This window comes from Aspergillus ibericus (genome assembly GCF_003184845.1).
Source record: "Aspergillus ibericus CBS 121593 unplaced genomic scaffold BO80scaffold_8, whole genome shotgun sequence".
NCBI classification, from domain to species: Eukaryota; Fungi; Ascomycota; class Eurotiomycetes; order Eurotiales; family Aspergillaceae; genus Aspergillus; species Aspergillus ibericus.
The window spans coordinates 253,970-275,408 of NW_020292106.1; the positions used below are offsets into that span (position 1 = coordinate 253,970).

General features: G+C 51.1%; 5 protein-coding genes and 1 non-coding gene across 6 annotated transcripts; 2 read left to right on the plus strand and 4 right to left on the minus strand.

The window, feature by feature from the left end:
• Nucleotides 1-518: 518 nt before the first annotated feature.
• lcbA (serine C-palmitoyltransferase subunit lcbA) lies at nt 519-2,210 on the minus strand (the record flags this gene model as incomplete). The annotated part of the gene is made up of 4 exons (XM_025721262.1): nt 519-701; nt 762-1,253; nt 1,311-1,821; nt 1,882-2,210. The coding sequence occupies 4 exons, from the start codon at nt 2,208-2,210 to the stop codon at nt 519-521; spliced, it is 1,515 nt and encodes a 504-aa protein (XP_025578082.1).
• A 621-nt stretch (nt 2,211-2,831) lies between these two features.
• Nucleotides 2,832-9,063, minus strand: BO80DRAFT_269579 (1,3-beta-glucan synthase component GLS2). The gene is made up of 4 exons (XM_025714818.1): nt 8,889-9,063; nt 8,643-8,813; nt 3,313-8,589; nt 2,832-3,254 (listed from the first exon to the last, which is right to left on the minus strand). Exons 2-4 carry the CDS (start codon nt 8,774-8,776, stop codon nt 2,966-2,968), a joined length of 5,700 nt encoding a protein of 1,899 aa, XP_025578083.1. The 5' UTR covers nt 8,777-8,813; nt 8,889-9,063; the 3' UTR covers nt 2,832-2,965.
• A 6,867-nt stretch (nt 9,064-15,930) lies between these two features.
• BO80DRAFT_t76 lies at nt 15,931-16,032 on the plus strand. Its single transcript has one exon. It is a non-coding gene; the product is annotated as a tRNA-Pro (tRNA).
• A 266-nt stretch (nt 16,033-16,298) lies between these two features.
• BO80DRAFT_500073 (uncharacterized protein) lies at nt 16,299-18,758 on the plus strand. Its single transcript, XM_025724214.1, has 2 exons — nt 16,299-17,425; nt 17,473-18,758. The coding sequence occupies exons 1-2, from the start codon at nt 16,392-16,394 to the stop codon at nt 18,605-18,607; spliced, it is 2,169 nt and encodes a 722-aa protein (XP_025578084.1). The 5' UTR covers nt 16,299-16,391; the 3' UTR covers nt 18,608-18,758.
• Nucleotides 18,759-18,780: 22 nt separating this feature from the next.
• mog1 (Ran GTPase-binding protein MOG1) lies at nt 18,781-19,856 on the minus strand. Its single transcript, XM_025714819.1, has 3 exons — nt 19,657-19,856; nt 19,130-19,573; nt 18,781-19,059 (listed from the first exon to the last, which is right to left on the minus strand). The coding sequence occupies exons 1-3, from the start codon at nt 19,731-19,733 to the stop codon at nt 19,011-19,013; spliced, it is 570 nt and encodes a 189-aa protein (XP_025578085.1). The 5' UTR covers nt 19,734-19,856; the 3' UTR covers nt 18,781-19,010.
• Nucleotides 19,857-20,012: 156 nt separating this feature from the next.
• Nucleotides 20,013-21,211, minus strand: BO80DRAFT_462446 (zinc-dependent alcohol dehydrogenase family protein; the record flags this gene model as incomplete). Its single annotated transcript, XM_025722514.1, has 3 exons — nt 20,965-21,211; nt 20,543-20,918; nt 20,013-20,494 (listed from the first exon to the last, which is right to left on the minus strand). The coding sequence occupies exons 1-3, from the start codon at nt 21,130-21,132 to the stop codon at nt 20,013-20,015; spliced, it is 1,026 nt and encodes a 341-aa protein (XP_025578086.1). The 5' UTR covers nt 21,133-21,211.
• Between the last annotated feature and the right edge of the window lie 228 nt (nt 21,212-21,439).

The following is a 21,439-nucleotide window of genomic DNA, read 5'->3' on the forward strand; positions in this document are numbered from 1 at the left end:
AGCCGGGGAGTGAATAGTGACCCCTTAGTGCTTTGACGGGGACCCATATTTTGCCCTGTCTTGACTCGAACCTGCCAAAGAAGCAGACCCCTGTATATCCCTTCCTTCGCGGACAAGGGTTAGGGCACAGCGCGCGCCACGGAGACCAATTGAACAAAAACACCAACTAATATTAAAGAAATGTAACGTCTAATAATGTCCACTTTGCCCGTCGCGCGAAGGCATCACGGCTGAATTGGGCAAATAAAAATATCTGCAGGATAATAATGAAGGCATGAGGCCTCGACCACCCCATATTGCCCCTCTAAAGGAAGTATTTGGGCCGCACCAGTCCACAGTGCAATGTGTTATACAAGAAAGTGTGTAGGAAGGTGTGTTATATCACCGATGGAAGGGAAGGGGTTCAACAGATTAAAATAGGAGCAACAGGCGTATCATTGGAGCATTAATGTTCATGGCCACTTTCCTGTACAGGGCCGAAGAGTGTATGAAAGGCAATGGGAAAGGGAAAAGGGTTTTTACTTCCTCTTGCTGAGAACTTTCGTAATCGCGTGGCGGATGGTCGTTCCCGCTTTTTCGATCTCCTTTCTCGTCAAGCCGATTGTCACGCAAACCTTCAAGGCAGGCGGGACAATCTGCTTCGGCTCGAAGTTATCCTGGAGAGTCTTCAAGCGGCTGATGAGAACACCGTTTGCGAGACACTGAACCAACGGTCAGTTTTGATGGTACAAAGATCCAAATTTCGTTGTGCAGGTATTTACCTCATCGACTATATCTTGCAGCAGGAATTGCTGGTCGTCAAGGGACAGCTTCTTCGCAGCCACCGCCTCAGGTTTGAGGACCAGAATCATCATGGGGTTCTCGGGGGCACTGGTACAGTAGACCCAATCACTACGAGGATCCAGCTGAGCCCACATAGCCTTGGTATGCTCCCGCAACTGTGCCACGGTTTCAGGGCCGTTCTGAAGAAGGTTGATCGTAGCACTAGCAGTCGTCGACAAAAGGGCGGGGAGAGCCGCAGAGAAAGTGTATGCAGCAGCGGAGATACGCTGGTGGTGGACGATCTCCTCCGAGCCAGCGCAAAAGCCTCCTCCGGCAATCAGTGGGCCGGCCAGCGAGCCCACAATCATGTCAACCTCCGCCGCATCAACATTCTGGTGCTCAGTCACACCACGGCCAGTCCGGCCGAGGACGCCGAAAGACCAAGTTTCGTCGAGGATCAACCGGAACTTGTACTTGAGCTTGAGCTCAATCTTCAAAGCCAGTTAGTATATGCCACCTAAGTAGGATGAATAGGAGAAGGCACGTACAATCTTGGGCAAGTCAACCATGTCACCATAGGATTCAAACAGGCCCTCCGTGATAATGAACCGTCTGGTCAGTGGTTTCCTCGCTTGTTCCTTGGTAACCTTCGCAAGGACTCTCTCCAAGTCTTCCATATCATTATGCTCGTACCAACGGACGATGCTCCGGGAGATCTGGATACCCTTGCGAATAGCAAAGCTCACACCCTTATCCGCAACAATGATATCGCCACGCTTCGAAAACGCAGGAATGACACTGGAGATCGTCGAAAATGCCTGCGCATAGATAATGCAGGATGCGGTACCGAGGAAAGAGGCGACATCGGCCTCGGTCTTCATATGGACATCCTGAGTACCATAGAAACCGCGGGGGCCACAAGGACCGACACCGTAGTTACGAAGAGTCTGAATCGCTTTTTCCTTGAGGGACTCGTTCGTGTTGAAGTTGTAATAGTTGTAGGAACCGAGATTGGTAACCGTCCGACCGTTACTCAACTTGGACTTGGGTCCGACGGGGCTACAGGCACCAATAATTAGCACGCATTCTGGAAGGGGGACAGATCGCAACAAGACATACCCAACGATCACCGTTCGCTTGTCAACCTCCATCGCTTCCAAAGGAGTTGGCTTTCCCACCAGCGGCTCTGGTGTCCACTCATCCACCAGATCATCCACCTCATCCTCGGAAAGTTGGACCACGCCGGGTTTGGTCGAATACTTCGGGGCAAGCAGGTAGCGGACTGCAAACAGGAAAAGAAAGAGTTCGACAGCCGATCGGATAGGGTCATTTTGGTAGCTAGACTTGACATAACGAAGAAAAATCGCTGAACCGGGGAGACGGTGGAACAGGTCTGCGAGCTCATGGAGGTGCTCCGAAAGGAGACGCTGAGTCTCCTGGATATCCATGATTGAAGAAGAAATCGACTCAGCGCTCGTGGCGCAAGAACCTGGAGGCAATAAAGAAAGGGCACTCTATGCTCGAATCAATAGCATCAATCAGTACAAGGCAGGACGAGGGAAGGCAGCGGCATGACCGGAGGATCGAAGCGACACGGCAAGTCCAACTTCCGGGATGGGCGCGGCCCCGGCACGTGACTGGGGCTGGCTCCTTGCAGGCTGCCTCTAATTGAGACTAAGTACAGAATACGGAGGACTCCTACAGTGAATTGATTGTAGGATTACGAATTGCTATTCAGGCAGTGGTCGATTAACAGCTGGTGGACGCCGGAAGGATGGCATCGGGATCTGCAGATAAGCTCTCAAGGTACTTTGAATTAAGTCAACGGGAGGACTACAGGCAAAGCAGCCTTCTAGAAAACAGACAAGGAAATGATGGCAGGCGGATGCAATGGGGCGATACAAGAAAAGCTGGCAAGTCTAATGACCGTACATAAAGGACTGGCAAACACCGATACAGAACAGTTGGAAGAAATTGAACCCATTAATGTTGGCAACTGAAGGAGCATACACGCAGAGTTTCATTCAAGAAGAAAAGTATGAGGAAACGAGAAAAAATAGGCAAATGTATGAGACTCGGCAGCGGCTTCAAGACGCTGGTTACTTTATACAGCTCGTTTCCACGTTCCATTTCCGAAAAAAAAAAAAAAAAAAGAAAGACAAGTACAATGTATCGAAAAACAATTTGGGACAAGATTAACCTCTTAAGAAGATGCAGACGCTGCAGACGGGGTCCAAGCGGAGTAACCGACTGGAAGACCATTACCAGTGTAACTGGAAATGGTGTCGTTGTTGTCCGTATCCAGAGGCTGCAGGAGGTTCATCGGGATTTTGCTCGTGAAGGTGATACCTTCGTCACGAGCAACCAGGGGTGCAATGAGAAGGATGAGGAACAGAACCAGCATGGTAAAGTACAAGATCGCAAAACGAACAACTCTTCTCTTGCGGAGTTTGGACTGCTTCAGAGAGTAGATCGGAGGGCGGATTTGGCGACTAATTTAACATTAGCAAAGAAGCCACGGTCAAGCCAGATAGTGGGGGCTGAACTTACCTCGGCCGCAGCCAGAAAAGAATAACCGAGTGGAACTTGTCAACGTAAGGCATGCAGAGAGCGGGCAGCATGATGAAGAGCAGGAGATGTCCCAGGACAAAGTCACCAGAGAAGTATCCCAGCTCCGTAATCTTACACAAGAACTCTCTGCCAGGCTGAGAAAGCGTGTGCCAGCCCATGCTGTACCATTTTCCGGTCCACCACGCGATGTTGGACTGATCATGCTTGAATTCTCTGGTCAGAGCAAGGGAGATGATGAGCTTGTAGATGAACCGTTGGATGGCAGCTGCAGCAATCATTCCGAGGACCATACGGGGCCACGACCAGCTCTCAAGGAAGAACATGACTTCGAAGATAACAAGCAAAATGATGACCGCAATAGCGTGTGCAATGGCGGCGAGGACGGCACCGAATTTCTTGCAGCACATGCTGAAGATAGGTCCCATACAGCAAGCCATGGCAAAGAACATCATGGAAACACCGGCGTTGATGGCGATAGGTCCAAAAGCGACAATGGCAATCCGAACGACGGCGTTCGAAGCGCGAGCGTTGTCGTTGGAGATACCGGTTCTCGAGTTGATGTAGAGGTAAGGAACCAGACTCACAGCAACTTGAATCAGAGGGACGACGATTTCACTGACGAAGATGTTGGTAAACCGGGCTCTAGGAACATCACCAGACCCCTTCTCGGACGGAACACCGAGAAGCTTCCGCTTGTAACCAGTGAGACGAGTACGGGACAAGCGGCAGAAGGCGATCCAGGAGGAAGCGTGGGAGCGCGAGTTACCACGAGAGAGCCATCTGATGTAATCGCGGTAGTCAATGAAGAAGTCGTGCCAGGCAAACTGGTGCGGGTTGAAGAGGAAGGGGGAGATGCAAAGAGCGAGCAATGAGACCCAGAACCAGATCAGAGCCGCCGTCCAGACGGTGGATGTCGCGAAGAGAAGCATGAGCAGGGAGCGAGCACCGGCATAGATGGAAGGTCCAGCGAAACGGGAATAGAGGACGCCGAATGGAATACGAGCCGTCGCAAAACCACGTCCAGTACCAATGTAACGAGCACCACCGAAGGAAAGGTTCTGGTGGACAGCGTTGGCATAGATCTGACAGACGAACACTTCGAACATGAAGGAGAAGGAGCCGAAGTGCTTGGCCAAACGGGTAGCCATGCGCCAGAGACCTCTCTCAGTCAATTCCTGGACAGCCAAAGGAACGAAGGAGATGAAGAAGACGATGAAGATGGAGATGACACAGCGGTTGACCCAGTTGATAATCGGCGTAAGATCGGCACAGTATGTAGGGCGGAGCGGGTCAGTGATGGGCAAGTTCGAGTTGTAGCGGCAGGTAATAGTCTCATGCTTCAAGGCACCGAGGTTGATCAAGACAATCATGAACATCTGCACAGACAGCATAATGAACATGTTGTTAAGATGGAAACCAGGGTGAGCATAGTAGAAGGACAGGAAGCGATCGAGAGGCAGCTGTGTCCCGAGATAGTAGTATTCTCTGGACAGCATCTGCTCACCCATACCAGTACCGATCTTGGTGGTGAAGTTCAGAATGGAACCGAAACCCAAATCACGACCCTTACCACACTGGAAGTATTCGCAGTGCTTAATGCGTCCACCACGGCACAAGGCGGTCATACCGGCGTAGATATCTTCGTTCAGATGCAGACCCTTCTGAGCCTTGGAGATACCACCACGCGTAGTCATGAAGATACCGTTCAGGAAATCAGGGTGACCATAGTGCAGCTTCCCGCCAATCTGGGCAAGAGTTCGAGCGAACAAAGTACCGAATGTCTGTTCCTTACTGGCAGCAACGTCACCAAGAACACCAACATTCTCGGAGAAAATGTATTCACGAGCACCGAGAATGGCGACGGGGGGGAGCGCATCGGACGCAATACCGGGTGTGTAGGGGGAGACATTGTCGGTTGTCAGCTCCTCGAACTCGGCGAGGACGCTACGGATCTTCAGGCACTCTTCCAGGTAGTTGTCCTGGTTAGCGTCAATGACCTGGATGTATTCACCGCGGTAGAAGATGATCGAATGGTTCTGGTTGTCGGACTTTCCGTCACCCAGAATAGGGTTTCCGGAGAGCTGGATTCTGAATTTCGGCTTGCGCATTCCGTTGTCGAGAAGCTCACAGTGACCATCGATCAAGGAAGAGTACAGGCGAGGCTCCTCACCCTCTTCGGTTGGCGGTTCCTCGTCAAGGTAAGCGATCTGAAGGTCAGGGTAGGCACGCAGGAGAAACTCGGTGTTTTCACGCTCCTCCTTGTTGAACTTGGCATAACGCTGCATGGACACGCAGATCTTGAATTTGCGGCGCGCCATTCTCTCCAGTTCCCGTTCGAGCTTCTCAGAGTTACCACCGAACATCTGAACGACTTCTGGGTTTTCCACGCGGTAAAGAAGCTTGATAGCCCGGCTGTAGTTCATGAAACCAGAGATCGTTCTGTATAGGGTCTGAGACCGGAGGGAGGACCAGATACGGGTACGCAGGGTATATTCGGGGGCAGCAGACTTGAAACCGATGCAGTAGAAGGGAAGGTCGTCGATCTTGCTCTTCTGTGCATCCTTCTCGTTCTTCTCGGTTTCGCCGTTGAATTGCGAGGTCTCGTCAGCCAGAATCTTGGTATCCTTGACGAAGCAATCCCACTCGTGGGGGTGAAGCTGCTTCAAGTATTCCAGGAGAGTGACACGGGAGTAAGGCTCATCTTCACGGATAATTTCACGCAGCGAGAGAAGAATCTTCTCACTGTAGTGAGGGATGAGGACGGTGAAGGTGGGCATGTTGTCAACCGGGAGGGGCTCAGGCATGGGAGTGGCAACAGACTGGGCGAAGAAAGAAATACGACGCTCAGCCTCACTTCCAGCAGGGAAGAACTCGGTCTTGAAAGACTGATCTTCCTGGGAAACGAAGAAGGTAGGAGCACGAAGAGTACGCTTGCCCTCCTGTTCCGAAGGAACCTGGTGGTAGAGCAACTTCTGAACGTGATCGATCGCCAGCAGATGCTCACGGTACATGGAGATAATGATGGCGTTCCAAACCTGCGAGATGAGGACCTTGGGCTTGTACTTGATCTCCATGTCGGTTGTGGCGAGGACCTTCGAGTAGATACGCTTCGGAAGACGAGAGAAGATGTTTCTCCAGGGCGACCAAATCGACACACCCAAGTAGAAAGACCGAGCCACCGAAAAGATGGTGTTGCAAATGACGTACCACAGATAACTATCCAGGAAGAAGAGCGTCAAGTCCATGAACATCATCAGACCCAGCAAAATCTGGGGCTGGACGTGGCAGAGAACGTTCGGGATGTACGTGACACCAGCACACTGGTGGATCCGCATCGGCGAGAGAATACGCATGGGATCCTTCAGGGACAGAGTCAGGAAGAAGTAAGATTCGACCAGCTTCGCACCGAAAACACAGATCCAGAGACCATAGGACATCCACATATCGTTGCCATGCAGGCGAGGGTAACTCGCCGTAAAGGTCTGGCTGGCCACGTACTGGCGGCCATGCTTCTTCAAGTAACTGCCAAACAAGCCTCCAAGGGGCATGACAGAGAAGAAGAAGAACGTGAACAGGGCAATGAAGAAGTGAATGATACCGATAATGAGGCAGATGGTCTCAGTCAGACTGCTCGAGAACCCGAAGACGATCACACCGGGGGCAAGATTGACGATGAACACCACGATAAGGAACAAGAGACGCTTGCTGAGATGCTGAGCACCCGCCCACCGGCGAGGAACATACATCCACTCACAGAGCGTAGCACATATTTGGATGAAACTGACGAGGGCACCACCAAAACCGACAGCAGACCAGTACTTGGAACCGGCCGGGTGGTTGTCAAGTTGCTGCTGGTAGTTGTGGACATAGAGAGTAGGGGCGTTGTAAGCAGTGAAAAACCAGAAGGCACCAAGGTGAATAACCCAGATACGGTTGAAGTTGGTGATCATGTGGAACCATGAACGCGTCTCTCGGTATGTCTTGAAGAAAGCCTTCTTCCAGTCGACGTCCTTCAACTTAGTCCACCTCTCAGCCGGGGGAACGTCAACCAAGCGGGTCTTGTCCTCCAGCGCGATGCGTTCGATACCCTCCGGGTACCAGAAAAGTTGGTTCATATCATCGTATCCGATGATCTTGTCGTGATCACGCTCGCGGCGGACGTACTTTCCATCCGAGATTTCATACCCCTGGTCACGGCAGTACTGGTACAGAGGGGTGATGATCTCGTTCAGGTAGGTAAATTCCTCCACTGGCTCCACGCGGCTCTGACACTCGGGAGAAGTGTAGAAATCGTCCGCGCACTTGAAGATGAAACAAATGACCTCGGGCATGTAGCGAACTTGATTGGCCTCACCCCAACACAGCATGTACAGGGCCAATTGGCGGACTCGATCATGCGGAGACATGCGGTTCATACGAGTCTTCCACCTGTACACAGCGGCTTCCAGGCTGTTATCGCCTTCCAAAGCCTCAAGATTCTCCTCGACGTTCTCGGGGTTCTGTTGTGCTGCCGCCTTAGCCGCCGCGCGGGCTTTCCTGGTCTTGCGGTCCGCTTTGCCCAGCTTCATGTTGGCGAATCCCACGGCATCGTCCAAGTCGAGGTGAGCGGCAAAGTACCAACGGCGGTAGTTGGCATTATCACCACCGATGTAGTCCGCGTGCAAGGACAAAAGGGCTTGGTTGGGCGTCATTCTGGAGGCTCGGGAGTCCAGCTGTGTCATAAGATGGTCATACATGTTGCGCATGCTGTCCCTCTGGAAACCGAATTTGTTCACCAGGTCGATGAAGATATCTTCAATTTCCTCCTTGGAGACAGGGACTTGGCCATCCGATGCCCACGCCGGGTACGGCTCGCGAGAGCGCTGCCCACCGGGGAGAGCATTTCCGTAGTCCATGCCGTATACTGGAGTGGAGGCTCCAGAAGATCGGTTGGCGCCATAGGAGACTTGCGAAGATGGCGGCCGGTAGCCGTTGTATCCACGACCAGCGTACTGACTGTCGGCATAGCTATTGTAACGTTCGTCCCCGCGACCGTAATAATCCATATCAGCGGCTCGCGCGGTTTCCGACTTCATGGTGAAATCACTAAAGGTCTCCGAATCCTCCTCTGAATCGCCTTGGCGTCTTCCCCGGTTTCCACCATTTCCTTGGTCATAGTACTGGTCACCGTAGTATTCATCCTGGTGACCGGCATCGTAGTAGCCACCTTCCTGGCTATACCCGTGACCCCCTTCTCCATTGTAATAATTGCTGTCACTTCATGATTGTCAATCAACCATGGCCTCGTTGGTACATTAGGGAAGACATACCCTCTATCGTAATAGCTGTCACCGTATTCGTTATTATCGTAATAAGCCTGGCCATGTTCGTCCTGGTAGTACGAATCGCCATGCTCCTGATGGCCGTAGCCTTCATCGTAATGCCCTGCTGGGTAGCCTGACATCTTGGATAACCACAATCACCGAACCTTTAAACAGCTTCTTCTCTGAATCATGAGCCTCTGGATTGCGTGACTAGGGGGGAGACTCATTGGTATGCAGGGACCTGCAACTTACATCAACAGTGGCCCATTAAAAATTACTCTGATCCGATTCCAGTGATAGAAGCATCAGCCGATGGCAGTTTTGGCGCAATGGATATGTCGAGGTATGGACGCGTCGAAATTGGACTTTTGGCACAGCGTTTCTTCCTCTGTAGGCACCAGTCCCGGGGCTGTTCAACGGTGTCACCTAATCAAACTCTCAATCGAAACGTTCGTCTGCTTTTGTCGGTTGTTCGACTCGAGGGCGGGGCCGGTTGGTCGTCACTTGAGGTCGTTGGATAAACGAATGGAAGGGTGAAGCAAAGTAAAGAACAAAACACGACTAGGGGGGCGAATGAAAAGCGTCCCAACTGCCGCAGGCCGAACCTGTCTCAGCCAAGAAGAACCTCCCTCTTCTTTCCTCAAACGAAAGCAAGAAAGAAGGAAGGGAGGAGGGTCGCTAGTGGTGCAGAAGGTGATGCGGTACGAAGGGTAAAAAAAAAAGAGCGAACGGAAATCCAAAGAAAAAGAGGTCGAAGATCCAAAGAACGAAAGAAGGAAGGAACTAAGAGACGGACGGGGAGGGAGGAGGAGGCTTGAGTTGGACGGTAGTGGTGAAAAGGGAATTGATTGCCCACCCAAGCAGGGAAGATAGTACCAGCGCTACTCCTAGTACCTGGGAAGGGGGGGCCGGTGGTTATTTTGGGATCTGGATCTGCTAATTTACCTGCGCGCCAGTCCGTACCTGTATGCGATACCCAGCACTCCTAAAAGGGCCCGGGAAACTGTAAATATGGTAAGCAGCCGGGCCCAGCCAGCCTATCAGCGCTCCCAGTGACCCCCGATTCACTTCCCATCCCACCTGCACAGGCGGGGTTACGTATTACCGCACGCAGTACCAAACGCGCGTATCGTTACCCACTTCGCCGTCCAGGTCGTCCAGTCCACACCACACACCACCCCCCCGACGCCTCAGCCCTCACCACTAAGATTCTTTGAGAGTCGGTCGCAGGTGCGGATTACTTGGCAGGGTCTTCTATGATTGGTCTGCTCCGGTGAGAGGTGGCTCATGCTGCCTACCAGACTGGCCTACCAGATGTGGTGTCAAGGATTCGAGGTGCCTCAGATACCATGGATAATGGCCACCAGCTGGAGTCGCTCGTACGTGGAAATCTACGTATCTACCTCCTGTTTGCAATCTCCCCTCACCCTTTTGTCGTTCCCCATCATCAATATATCATACCCAGATCCTCCGGACTAGTTGGTGGCATAGGCTACCCACTATTAGGGGGCACATCCTTTCCTTTTTTCTTCGTTTAGGGAAACAGTGACAGCTCGAGGCTCTAGGAGAAGGTTGAGCGGCGCGTTTCCGGCGGCCACAGCATGGCCCAGACGGTGTTGGTCGCGGAATCCACGGGAATCAAGACGGCCCCTGAAGCCCGACCCACCCACAGGTAATGAAGATGGCGCAACGATACCGTACCCAGACGGTATCGTACTGAGAAAGTATCGCCTTTACCGCAATTTACAAGGTCCTGTTTATGTTGCTTCCGGCCGGCATGCAGGGATAATGTTCCTCATTCCTGAAGCCTGAAGACTGTCTCTCAATGACTGCCAGGCAGACATAGTGGTGGCAAGGTAAAAATGCGTCGCTATGCAATTTCTGGCCAGAGGTTTCCCTCTTGAGTGTGTTTATTATGGTTTCTGTCATTGAGCCCCTCCTCCTTCGAGGATCTTTGGTTCAACAACTACTCCTGGATTTACTTCGTTCCTGATCCAAAATCCGACACCCGCGGTAGCCCTACCCGATGTGTACACTGTAAGCATAATCATCTGGGGCCGTGTTCCTGCTCCGTCCGTGATGTCCATATCAGCCTTATTGGCTGGAAGATAGAGGCTGGGCCATGCAACGGTCTTACAATATCAAAGACAGGGATTATCGGATGAGCTCAGGTACTCCACGCTGCGGTTCCATTCAGAATCGACCTTGTAGGCTTGCGCTGCTGAATCCCATTGCGTCGTTTACCCAGGGCCAGCTTTATAGTCATTCAATAGTACGTAAGCCGTAGTTGAGAAACAAATGTGAAGCGCAAGCCGATTTGCCACGAAGCGAAGATGTACGGACGTATTCTCATACTGGGTCACTACTTCGTACCATCGCTGATTAAGGTAGGTAACATTTCCATTTTTACATTTTCCATTTATATCCTACTCCTTGCCACCACCAATAGTTCATACTCCGCGGCTATCTCACATTGGCGGGTAATCGCCCTGAAGGACTGGGTACAGAGTATATCAAATGAGATACGATTATTGACCCCCCCTCCCGGTGGATAAGCGCGGTTCACACAACCACCTCAAGACAGTGGATGAAAACGGGTACATAGAGGGGCAGATCAAACTTTATAAAGCAACAGGGAGCGGGACGAATCGATGCATGACACTGTGGCTCCCCATCGGGGTGGCAATCGAGGTCTTGGGGGTCAGTGAGATGGATAGATGTTCATTCAAGGTTTGTTTAAAGGCTACCTGTCCATTCGCAGTAACCCGCAAAGGAATGTAGAGTATGGGGTAGATAATACTGCATGGGTCTGTTTTCATTCCTGGGCGCAAATGACAATGAGAACTCACCACATACCTACTATCCCAGCCACGGGCAGCTATTCATCATGTTGAGGATGTCGATTGAGGTGGTGGTGTTTATGTCGGTTCCCTGAGCTGGAGGAATCCTACGATGGGCTAGAACTCTGGAAGGTGAATCCTGAAGATCGCCAGATACTCCCAACTTATAGTATGATAATCCGTACTATGTTTAAATATCATTCACAAGGGGATGGTGATATCAATGGCTGTTCAAAACTCCGTACCTCGACATCCTGTCATCCTTGTTGTTGATACGGCGTATTGAATTCATGGGTCCGAAGTGAAATTTACACTGTTACCTGTCAGCCACCTTACTCGCATGGGCTCCGTAATGCAGCAAACATGCGTTGACACCACATAAGCAAGTGACCCGTTCCAAGATAATGTAAGCATCAAACCACTAAGGTTGAGTGTTCGAGGCAAGCGAACCCCCCACCACGATTAGACCCAACTTTCAGCCTTGGTCGCAGTGGCTTTTTTCTTGCTTTTCTTCGGTGCCTTCTTTTGTTCCTTGAAGAACCCGATAAATCCTGGATGCTGATTGGCAAACTAAGGTTATCTTGGACTCCCGAAAGCCATAGCAGATAATCAGGCTAAATGATCGACGGACAATGTGGTCTGCCTTCCCAGCCTTCCGCGTTGAAGGCTGGAAAACCCGGTGGATACTGGATACACACTAGGTGCTTAGCATCCGACCACTTCACCTCAACACATTTACGCTCATCGCTAGGAAGGCAGTACTCCGTGGGTACTGGTTCTATGCGCACCAAGAGATTCTAGAAGGGTACCGGGCCGTAGGTAAGGAGATGGCTGAACGTGAGGTTGTGCATCCTACAGCGTACGTGCTGAAGAGGTGCGTAGTGGATGACATAGATAGACACCGTTGCATTAAGAGTCGTACGCAAGAAAGACCTTGTTCCTAAGAATTTTTCCGCCATGACATGGCCTATTCGGTTGACTGATTGATGCAAGCCGCACCAAAGAAGGTTTCCAAAAATATGATAATCAGTGTATCGAGATCGAGGCAAGCAAACCCGTAGCCGTGGTTCCAGCCACCGCGCCCCCCGGTAGCTGATTTCTGAATCTGAATGTCTCATTCTTCTTCTGTGGTTCCCCGGGTTGGTCTTGGATGTGGATAAATCGCGATTCAGAGATTTAGAGATTTAATGATTTAGATAGAGATTTACTTCGATGAGGTCATGCCTTCAAACACAGATGATCCGACCGTCAGAGGTCAGTAGAACTACTTTGCGGTATCTAAGTATTCGGTACTTTCAGACGGGATCTGACGCTGCCCCAATCATAAAACGCCGAGAAACCTAGAACGGCTTCTACTGGATATCAACTCCTGCCCTTGCAGGCGTCCGGGAACCTGGTGTCTTATCCGCCCCTCATGATCATATGTTTTGTTCTAAGTATAAGTGTATATGCATTGATGTCTCAGTCAGCTCACAAGCATTCAGCAGGAATTATTGAAGAATTACTCGATTGTAAACTTCTTTTGGCTTCTCTGCTCTGTAATCAAGTGTGTATGGAGTACTGGTATCGCACAGACGAGGCATGGTACTGTAATCTAGACGAGGAGACCATTTCCAGCTTAGCAGACTGCTTGAACTGCTGAACTTTGAAGTGCTGCCAGCAACATGCACACCCATCAGGATCGGGCCAACTTACAGGTTTCATCGGGGCGTCGATGGGCCAATCCGTAAACAGAGGTGGCGGTGGGATGCATGGGGGCTGGGATGCAGGCGACGGCCAATCGGGGGACGCAGGCCGACAAAAGCCAACGGGTGGCGATTCCTTGACGCCGGCCAAGGTCGACGGATTGAATGGGCCGGCCTGGTCGGAGACGTGGAACCGCTCGAAAAAAAAGGGGGGTTTCAGGTTCCATCTCGCCCGACCTAGAACCCCGGCTCCCCCATTATCTTCCTCCTTATTGTGCCAATCATCGTCCAGTCCTCCGTCTTACAGTATAACCACTAGCCCACCAACGGATTTTGTTACTTGGTAAAATGGTATCTTTTGTTCCGACGTACACCGCATGACTGCCCGCCCATGATGGATATTATTAATGCCCGCACCAGGCACTAATGGCCTCCTATCAAGTCCATTTGCTGCCGCGGTCTATCTATATCTACAGTACGGAGTACTGCGAAGACGAGGGGCTCGACAGGGGGAAGTCTAGGCGTCTCTCCGTCCAAGCTCGGCTTCCCCAATAGTGAATGTATCTGGGCCTGGAGCCGTTCTGTGGACGGAAAGGGAGGGATCATCATACTTCACCGTCAACTACATGGGGGGAAGGGGTTGGGCTTCACTTCCTGCCACCGACGGTCTCAGTTACGAGTAACCTCGCCACATCAATATTCGATGTCATGCTTCTCGGGGGTCCTTTGCCTTGAAACTCGAGATCGGCATGTCTCGAGGCAACATCGGATCCAGAGTGCGGCAAGTTAAAACTTTAATGGCAACCTTACATTGAAGCATACGACCGGTGCCGATGCTTTAGGCAGGCTGAGTATAGCTCGTCTCCGCATTCGGCAGTTGACTTGCGGCCGTTGTGGCCCTGTGGGATATATGCATATGTGTTGGTTGCACAGTGGAGGCAACACTCATCCCGAGACTTGATCACACGCTGAGCTTGCTTCTCGTTGGACTGTACAAGGCTACAGGCACTCTGTCTCGGACTCGATGATCATGGTGTGACCTGGCTTGTGTGCATGTGCACGTACGGTCTTGGTTGAGCTTGCTTTGATACCCCTCGAATGCTACATGAGGTCATTATGTCTCTGGCATCGTGAGCTCTGCAATGTTGTACATGCCATCAGGTGGTGGTCGGCTGGGTTACCCTTCGAGTGGCGATTGCTGCATTGGCGTTCAGTCACAATGACAGTGATGGTGCCAGTTGCTCTCTGGTCCCAGCGAATGCCTGAGCTTCGGAGCTTTTGTCATGACGCTCTACTGACTGATCCAGGGGCTGTCGTATTACATCTGGCTTGCAGAGAGCGTATCTTTGTCCTCAGTTTGTGCCTGTAATGTGCATGATTGGGTATATCTAGGCAAGCCTATCATCTGCTTTATACTGTAGCATTCATAGTGTCCTTTGCCCTGAGGGCGACTCGTTCTCATGGTTGGGATATCCTTAGGATCTATAGATACTTGGCTGCTCTATAACCCGGTTGCAATCAATTGTGCGGAACAGTTGTTTTGCCCTTCGGTCTTCTTAACAAGCTCGAAACCATCTGACCAGTAACTTGATATTTCGCGTCTGCCTACGGCAATGGGCACGGCATTATTGACATGACGTCCCATTATAGACTCTGGGCCTATACTACATGTGTTCGCATTTGGCTACTGCCCTTGAACTATCTCCTTTTTTCCACTTATACCCGGCAATTGGCGCTCCGTGCTCTAGGTATATGTGCTTGTTCTTAGTTTCAGTGTGTGTGCTCTTCCATGCATTCATGGAAAGCGATATCTATGCACATAGTCTAATTATATTTGATCCAGGTATTGATGATGATACATGTGCACTATTGTCTCGTGGGCTATGTAGTGGATTGTATGTCTGGTTTTCTGCAAGTATGAGAGTTTCCGACGTCTTTGTTTTCTTCTATCGGTCCTCCCTTTTATAGGTGATTGTTTTAATCGTTGTGATGAAATTTATCCAGAATGAGTAAATATAAGAGAAACTGGTGATTCTCTTTTAAAAAAACATTGGTATAAGATTAGTTTTAATTTATCTAAAGATGGTCCTGGGAGGCATCTACGCAGGCTTGGTAATCCAAGATGCGCCTGCAACTGTATAGATAGGCTTTTGCCCATGTCTTAGCATTCAGATCTAACGTCACTCGGATTCAATGAGTGTCTGGGCCCTGATCATGGAAGACTCGGTGGAATGGGTTGTTTCTGCGTCTCCAGCATTATCCTATGCATCTCAATTATTATGGTCGAGGCCTTTCATGCTGATCTATTGGTGTGGAAGTGCTCTGTTCCTAGAAACTATGTGGGTATCCGTTAGGATATATAGTCGCCGCTCAGATACGCTATGGTGCGCTCGTATTCATACCCATGGGACTCTGGGCTCTTTCACTTTATATGCAATTCTGACTCTATCAGCATGATCGTGGATGATTGGTTTCACCTTGGTCCACAATTATCTACAAACTTGGGTAGCGGAGGGGGGTGAATATACATAACAACGCTTATGCTTAAGCCGCGATATGTCGCGACAACATGATGACGAACTAGGGTTGGTGAAGATATAAATAAGCACAGCAGCCAAAGGAACATGAGGAACACAGTATTCAAATATTTGGGATTGGGCCCTGCTGGGACAACCAGAGAGCAGAACCTAGAAGTGCTAGGTGCGTCATCATTCAAGTCAAGAAAATTAGGCTAATAGATTAAAAACCAGTAAGCGAAACATATAACAAGCCCGGGTGGTCTAGTGGTATGATTCTCGCTTAGGGATGGCATTCGCCTACAAACCCAAGCATATCTGCGAGAGGTCCCGCGTTCGATCCGCGGCTCGGGCCTAGTAACTTCTTTTTATATTTTTGCAGATTGTATTTCTATCCTGAATCTCTCATGTACCTACCCTCCGGGAGACAGAGAGAGATAGATAGACAATGCCAATAGCATGTTCATACCGACCGTAGTTCGACGCCATGGAACCTCAAACCCAAAGTACCCCAATGCCCGTTCCTGTGGTACCAGCCGTTGCCGTGCCAACCATGTCTCTCACCGTCTATCAATACTTCTCAGCTGCTCGCACGCAGGTACAGTACATACACTCTAGCATCCTGCAGATAAATCGACCCGACACCGGCACTCTGGCAGGTGCATTTTGACAACTCACATCACCTGCCGCAGAGGTGGAGGGACCGCCGACAACATGGCCCGCCTCAACCCCGCCAGTCCCGTCAAGCCAGCCAAGCTACAGGAGCGCCGAACACCTCCCCAGAACCGACTCAATCGAACTGCGACGATCAAGCGCGAGGACAGAGACAGATACCAGGCACCGTCTACTCAGAAGGACAAGGCAGAAAAGGAACAATGGGCCGCCATCGACAAGACATGGTCAAAGAACAGGACCTCTACAACCGCAGCAATTGAAAGACCTTTGCCGGCGAAGAATAGATCACAAAGGGCCGGCACGGTTTCCAGTGGAACATTCGATATCTTTTCCGAAAGCGATGGACTGAGTGAAACCGAAGACAGCAGCTTCTCGTCGTCTCGCTCTTTGTCGACCGAAGACCGAACAACGGACCCTTTGAAGCTCTCGCAGGTCAATTCTTTGTTGCTTCCATTGTCGCAGCAACCGCGCAACAGGCCACCGCGCAAGTCGGTGGGTTATAATTATGACAAGGAAAATGATCCCATCGATGGGGAGGAGCAGGAAGATGAGGGGTCGTCTCTCTCGAGGAATTCGTCGAATGCTTCGAATCGATCCCCTGCGCGGAGCATAGCCCGACAAATACCACCGAGAGGCAGGTCGAGGACCAGATACTGGGGATCTCTGCAACCGGAGTCGGAGTCCGATGATGACAACGAGAGTGAGAATGGCTTTGACTCCATGGACGATTTCATTGTCAGTGACAATGAAGATGTCAGCTACCATGAGACATCGGATGGTGAAACATTCGAAGAAGAAGAGAAACAACCAACGCCTTCTCCGCCCAGGACTAAAAGGAGACTGATGAGAGGAAGACGCCCTAATGCAGAAACAGAGCCTACGCATCAGGATCATTCTGACAAGGAAAGTCTCCATCTGGAACCGTCTCTACCGGCAACTATGACACGGGAAGTCCCCAAATTAGATCCAAAGCCTAAGAAACTGTTTCAAAATGAGCTGGAAGTATTGGAGAAGCTGAATGACCTGAGGCTGGACAATGGAGAACTCGGTCAGCGGGAACAATGCCCTGATGGGTGAGTAGAGGGAATAGCCTAAGGATATATCATACTGACATCCACAGGGATATCGAGCCAACTGATTCTCCGACGAAGAAGCCACAAACCAGCAAGGGTGAACCGTTGGAAACTCCCCCATCTAGTCCTTCGAAACGCTCTCTCCGATCCCCAACGAAGTTCAAGGTCCATATACCGCCGACACCACATCGGGAAAGCGTTGACGCATTCTGGAGCCAAGAGACGACAAACAATTGGGTCGATCAGTACTCTCCGCGCAAGATAGATCTGCTGCAGGATTTCGACGAGTCGGAAGCTGAGCCCCTCGACACGGACATCATGCTCAAGGCCGTGAAGAAGAAAAGGTACACGGTCAAGATAGAAGAGTTGGGTTCCGAGGCCACCGACACGGAGATCGTGCCCAAAGCCACCAAGACGCCTACCAAGACACCTACTAAGACGGCTACCAAGACCCCCAGCAAGACGGCGCTGCGAAAAGCGGAGGCGGACAAGAGAAAAGCTGAAAAAGCGCGCAAGCAGGAATTCCTCGAGAAGAGACACGCCATGGCCGAAGAGTTTCTCAAGGTTCTTGACGACACCGTGACCGGAGGTCAGATCCACCGGCTTACGGAGGCGACAGGTGGTGTGCCAATTATCTGGAAGACTTTCCGAACAACTGCCGGACGGGCAACTTGGCACTATGGAAAAGTCGAGCCGGGGAAACATTGTGCCATGATCGAGCTCTCGTCGCAGATCATCGACGCCGAAGACCGGGTTATCAAAACCCTAGCCCACGAGTTCTGTCATCTGGCCAACTACATGATATCGGGGGTGACGAATAACCCCCACGGAAAGAGCTTCTACAACTGGGCCCACAAGGTTGAGAAGGCACTGAAGGACCATCCCATTTACGGCCAACATATCGAAATCACCAGCCGACATACCTATGAGATCGACTACAAGTACGTATGGCGCTGTGTCGATTGCAGTTATGACTATGGGCGACACTCCAAAAGCCTCGACACGCAGAAGGCTCGCTGCGGAGCATGCCGAGGTCGTTTACAGCAGATCAAGCCCAAACCGAGGAACGTTTCACCGCTGAAGAAGGCGACGCCATTCAAGCCCACGGCTGGGCTCGTGAACGAGGTGGCCCGAGTGATGAAGGAGGCGGAACAGAAGACGATTGATCTGACTGGGTATTGATGGGATGGCCTGTGGATGGATAATTTATGATTGATGTTGAATTTAGCGACTGCTTATTTCTGTTGATTCTATTTTGGCTGGTATTGTACAGCTAGATTGCTCATTGGATGTTGTAAATAGGATGACTGTATATTGATGTTCAATCGGGTCTGACTGTAGATTATTCCAGTAGTAGTAAGTAGTAAATGCCTAGTCATATTTCCTGCTGTTCCCATTCTGTGCTGGTTTGTATCTAACAGTAGTGCAGCACACCATACATATTAGGATATCATCTACATAATATTCAATCACATAACTCACTTCCATCACTCAAACAAATAAGTAAGCATGCATGCATGGTATCATATCAAACATCGCCTCCCAACAGTTACCTATCAACAAAGCAACCCACCCATATAACACCCTAATCCAAAGAAACACTACCCAAACAAATCCCACTCCACAACCTCCAACTCCCGCACCAACCCCCCTACCAACCCCTCCATAACCCCCTCTTCCGCCCTCAACCCCTCCCCCTCCAACTCTCCCCCAGGTACATTCCCCCAAACCACCAGATCACTTCCCTGCTCCTCCAACCTCACCACCAAAAACCAGCACTTAGTTCCAATCCCCTGCCCATTCCTAGACTTAGACCTAAACTCCACACACCCCATATACCCCCTCCCCCTCCCCTCCATGCCCCTTCCCCCCAGGGTGACTCTCGTCGGTGGAGCAAGGATAGCTAGGTCATCGCCTTCATCCAGCAGATCAAGGAGGTGGTAAATGACCGCCGCGCGGTCGAGGAATTCCTTTTCTTCCTCTGGGGTTTGGGAAGGTTGCTGCGTAGACGGAAGCAGGTGTGGATATTGGGTTAGAGTCTCAAGACTTGTGTTGGTAGGGACGTATTCGTTGATTTCGTAGATCAGGGTCGAGAGGGTCGTGGGCGAGAGGTAGAGTTCTTGGTGGTCGGGGATTTGGCGGAGGGTACTATTGTTGTTTTTTTTTTTTTTTTTAGCTTGGTTAGTTGCTAGTTGGGTAGAGAGAAGGGGGTGGGGAAGGGAGGAGAGTACCTTGCGTCGATCCAGTTCTCGGGGATGAGGCCTTTTATGGCGCCACCGTAGAGGGGTTGGGGGGTGTAGGTGGTCATTTTGGGGTGGTTTGTTGGTATGATGTAGTGTGGTATTTGTGGGTATATGTGTATATGACTGGTAGTTCTTTGAGTGGGTTATGATTGTGTAGGAAGAGGGTTAGGATGGAGGGGCAAAAGCTCAGCTGCGCGGAACTTTTTGGAGATGATCATGGTGGGGGTGCGGCGGGGTCTTGGTTGGTCCGCCGTGTTGTATACTTCTACCACTTTAGTATGTATGGTTCAGCTTGATAACGATATGATACGATGAACTCTCGAGTACCGTTGCAACGATATAAGTCATACACAAGAAGGGCCAAGCTGAATTACAACCTTCGCAAAATGCCGCTTCTCCTCTAACCGTCGATACGCGCTCTTTGCCTCCGCCAGCTCAAACACCACCTCATCCATCGCAGGTACAATCCCCTTCTCATCAATGAAGCGGATAACCTCTCGGAACTGGCTGCGACTACCTGCCAACAGACCACGGACAATACAGGTATGCATCAAAGCGTCATACATCGGCACCGACGCAGCATCTTCGCCGAGCATTCCCACAACCAGCACAATCCCATCGACCCGCACCGCCGCCAGAGACTGTGGTAGCGTTTGATTGCCCCCAACGTCGATGACGAAATCAAAGCCGCGTCCATTAGGAGTGAGTCGGCGAGCCTCCTCGCCCCAGGTTGGGCTGTTCCGGTACGAAATCACATGAGTCGCGCCCAGCGCTTTGAGACGAGCGGCTTTCTCTTCGGTCGAGGTGGTCACGATAACTGTAGCGCCTGCTGCGACAGCAAGCTAAAGAGTAGCGATGCTAGCCCCGCCGGTACCTTGGACGAGCACCCACGAGCCAGGGCCCGCTTCCTTGCCTTTCAATCCGAAGAGGGCGTTCCATGCGGTGGTCCAAGTGCAAGTCAGAGTGGCTGCCGGGAGCCATTCCAACGATTTTGGGGCATGGACGAGGGCATATTCAGAGAAGACGCCATGGGATCGCAGCGTGCCATGGAGTCCTTGACCGAGAGCGGGAGCAGTATCGACGAGGCCAAGGGGCGCGTCGTCGCCGGAGACTTCCACTTTTTTAGGAGCAAGGTGTGTGACCACTCGGTCTCCGGAGCAGAATTCCTTCACGGCTAATCCAACGGCCTCTACCAAGCCAGCGCCATCGCAGGCGGGAACCAGTGGGGGAGTAATTCTCCCATTGAAATTCTGCAACACATCAGCACACGGAGCATATCCGGGTCTTGAGGCATACCGCAGGGCTGGCAATCATCAAGTCACGATAGTTGAGACTCGCAGCGTACATCCGGACCAGGAGCTCATTGGGGGTCAAGTCGTGAGCTGATGGTATGTTGATGTCCTGTTGATACTGGAGGGATGTCTCGAAGCCTTCCTGGCCTGTCAAGAGCCATTGTCTAGCCATGGCTGAAGTCTCGAGCTCTGTATTGCAAATGTGCAGATGTCCTCATCCTGGGGATAGAAGGGTATTTATTTATGTGAGCACCGGCGCGGGCTCACTTTATACACTTAATCTGAATTTCCCGATTAGGAAAATTAGATTCCTGAGCCGGCGTGGAGCTGGATCGCTATGATTATTGGCTGAAGCCAGGCGTCATCATAAATCAAATCAGGATTAGAAATCAAGTATTGCACTTGGTAGACTCATGCCCAGCTGTGCTGAATCTGATTACTCACGATTTGAGATCAGTCGGTCGAATAGCCGCTGCTGT

What these genes read in the sequence shown, in the direction of transcription:
- BO80DRAFT_269579 (XM_025714818.1), bottom strand. Translation starts at nt 8,776, where the DNA reads ATGTCAGGCTACCCAGCAGGGCATTACGATGAAGGCTACGGCCATCAG. An exon ending in GACAGCTATTACGATAGAGG is followed by an intron (nt 8,590 to 8,642) that starts GTATGTCTTCCC and finishes ACAATCATGAAG; the next exon opens with TGACAGCAATTATTACAATG. An exon ending in CTTTTCTGGCTGCGGCCGAG is followed by an intron (nt 3,255 to 3,312) that starts GTAAGTTCAGCC and finishes ATGTTAAATTAG; the next exon opens with TCGCCAAATCCGCCCTCCGA.
- mog1 (XM_025714819.1), bottom strand. Translation starts at nt 19,733, where the DNA reads ATGACCACCTACACCCCCCAACCCCTCTACGGTGGCGCCATAAAAGGC. An exon ending in GAGAACTGGATCGACGCAAG is followed by an intron (nt 19,574 to 19,656) that starts GTACTCTCCTCC and finishes AAACAACAATAG; the next exon opens with TACCCTCCGCCAAATCCCCG. An exon ending in GGGAATGTACCTGGGGGAGA is followed by an intron (nt 19,060 to 19,129) that starts GTTGGAGGGGGA and finishes TTGGTGCGGGAG; the next exon opens with TTGGAGGTTGTGGAGTGGGA.
- BO80DRAFT_500073 (XM_025724214.1), top strand. Translation starts at nt 16,392, where the DNA reads ATGGCCCGCCTCAACCCCGCCAGTCCCGTCAAGCCAGCCAAGCTACAG. An exon ending in CGGGAACAATGCCCTGATGG is followed by an intron (nt 17,426 to 17,472) that starts GTGAGTAGAGGG and finishes TGACATCCACAG; the next exon opens with GGATATCGAGCCAACTGATT.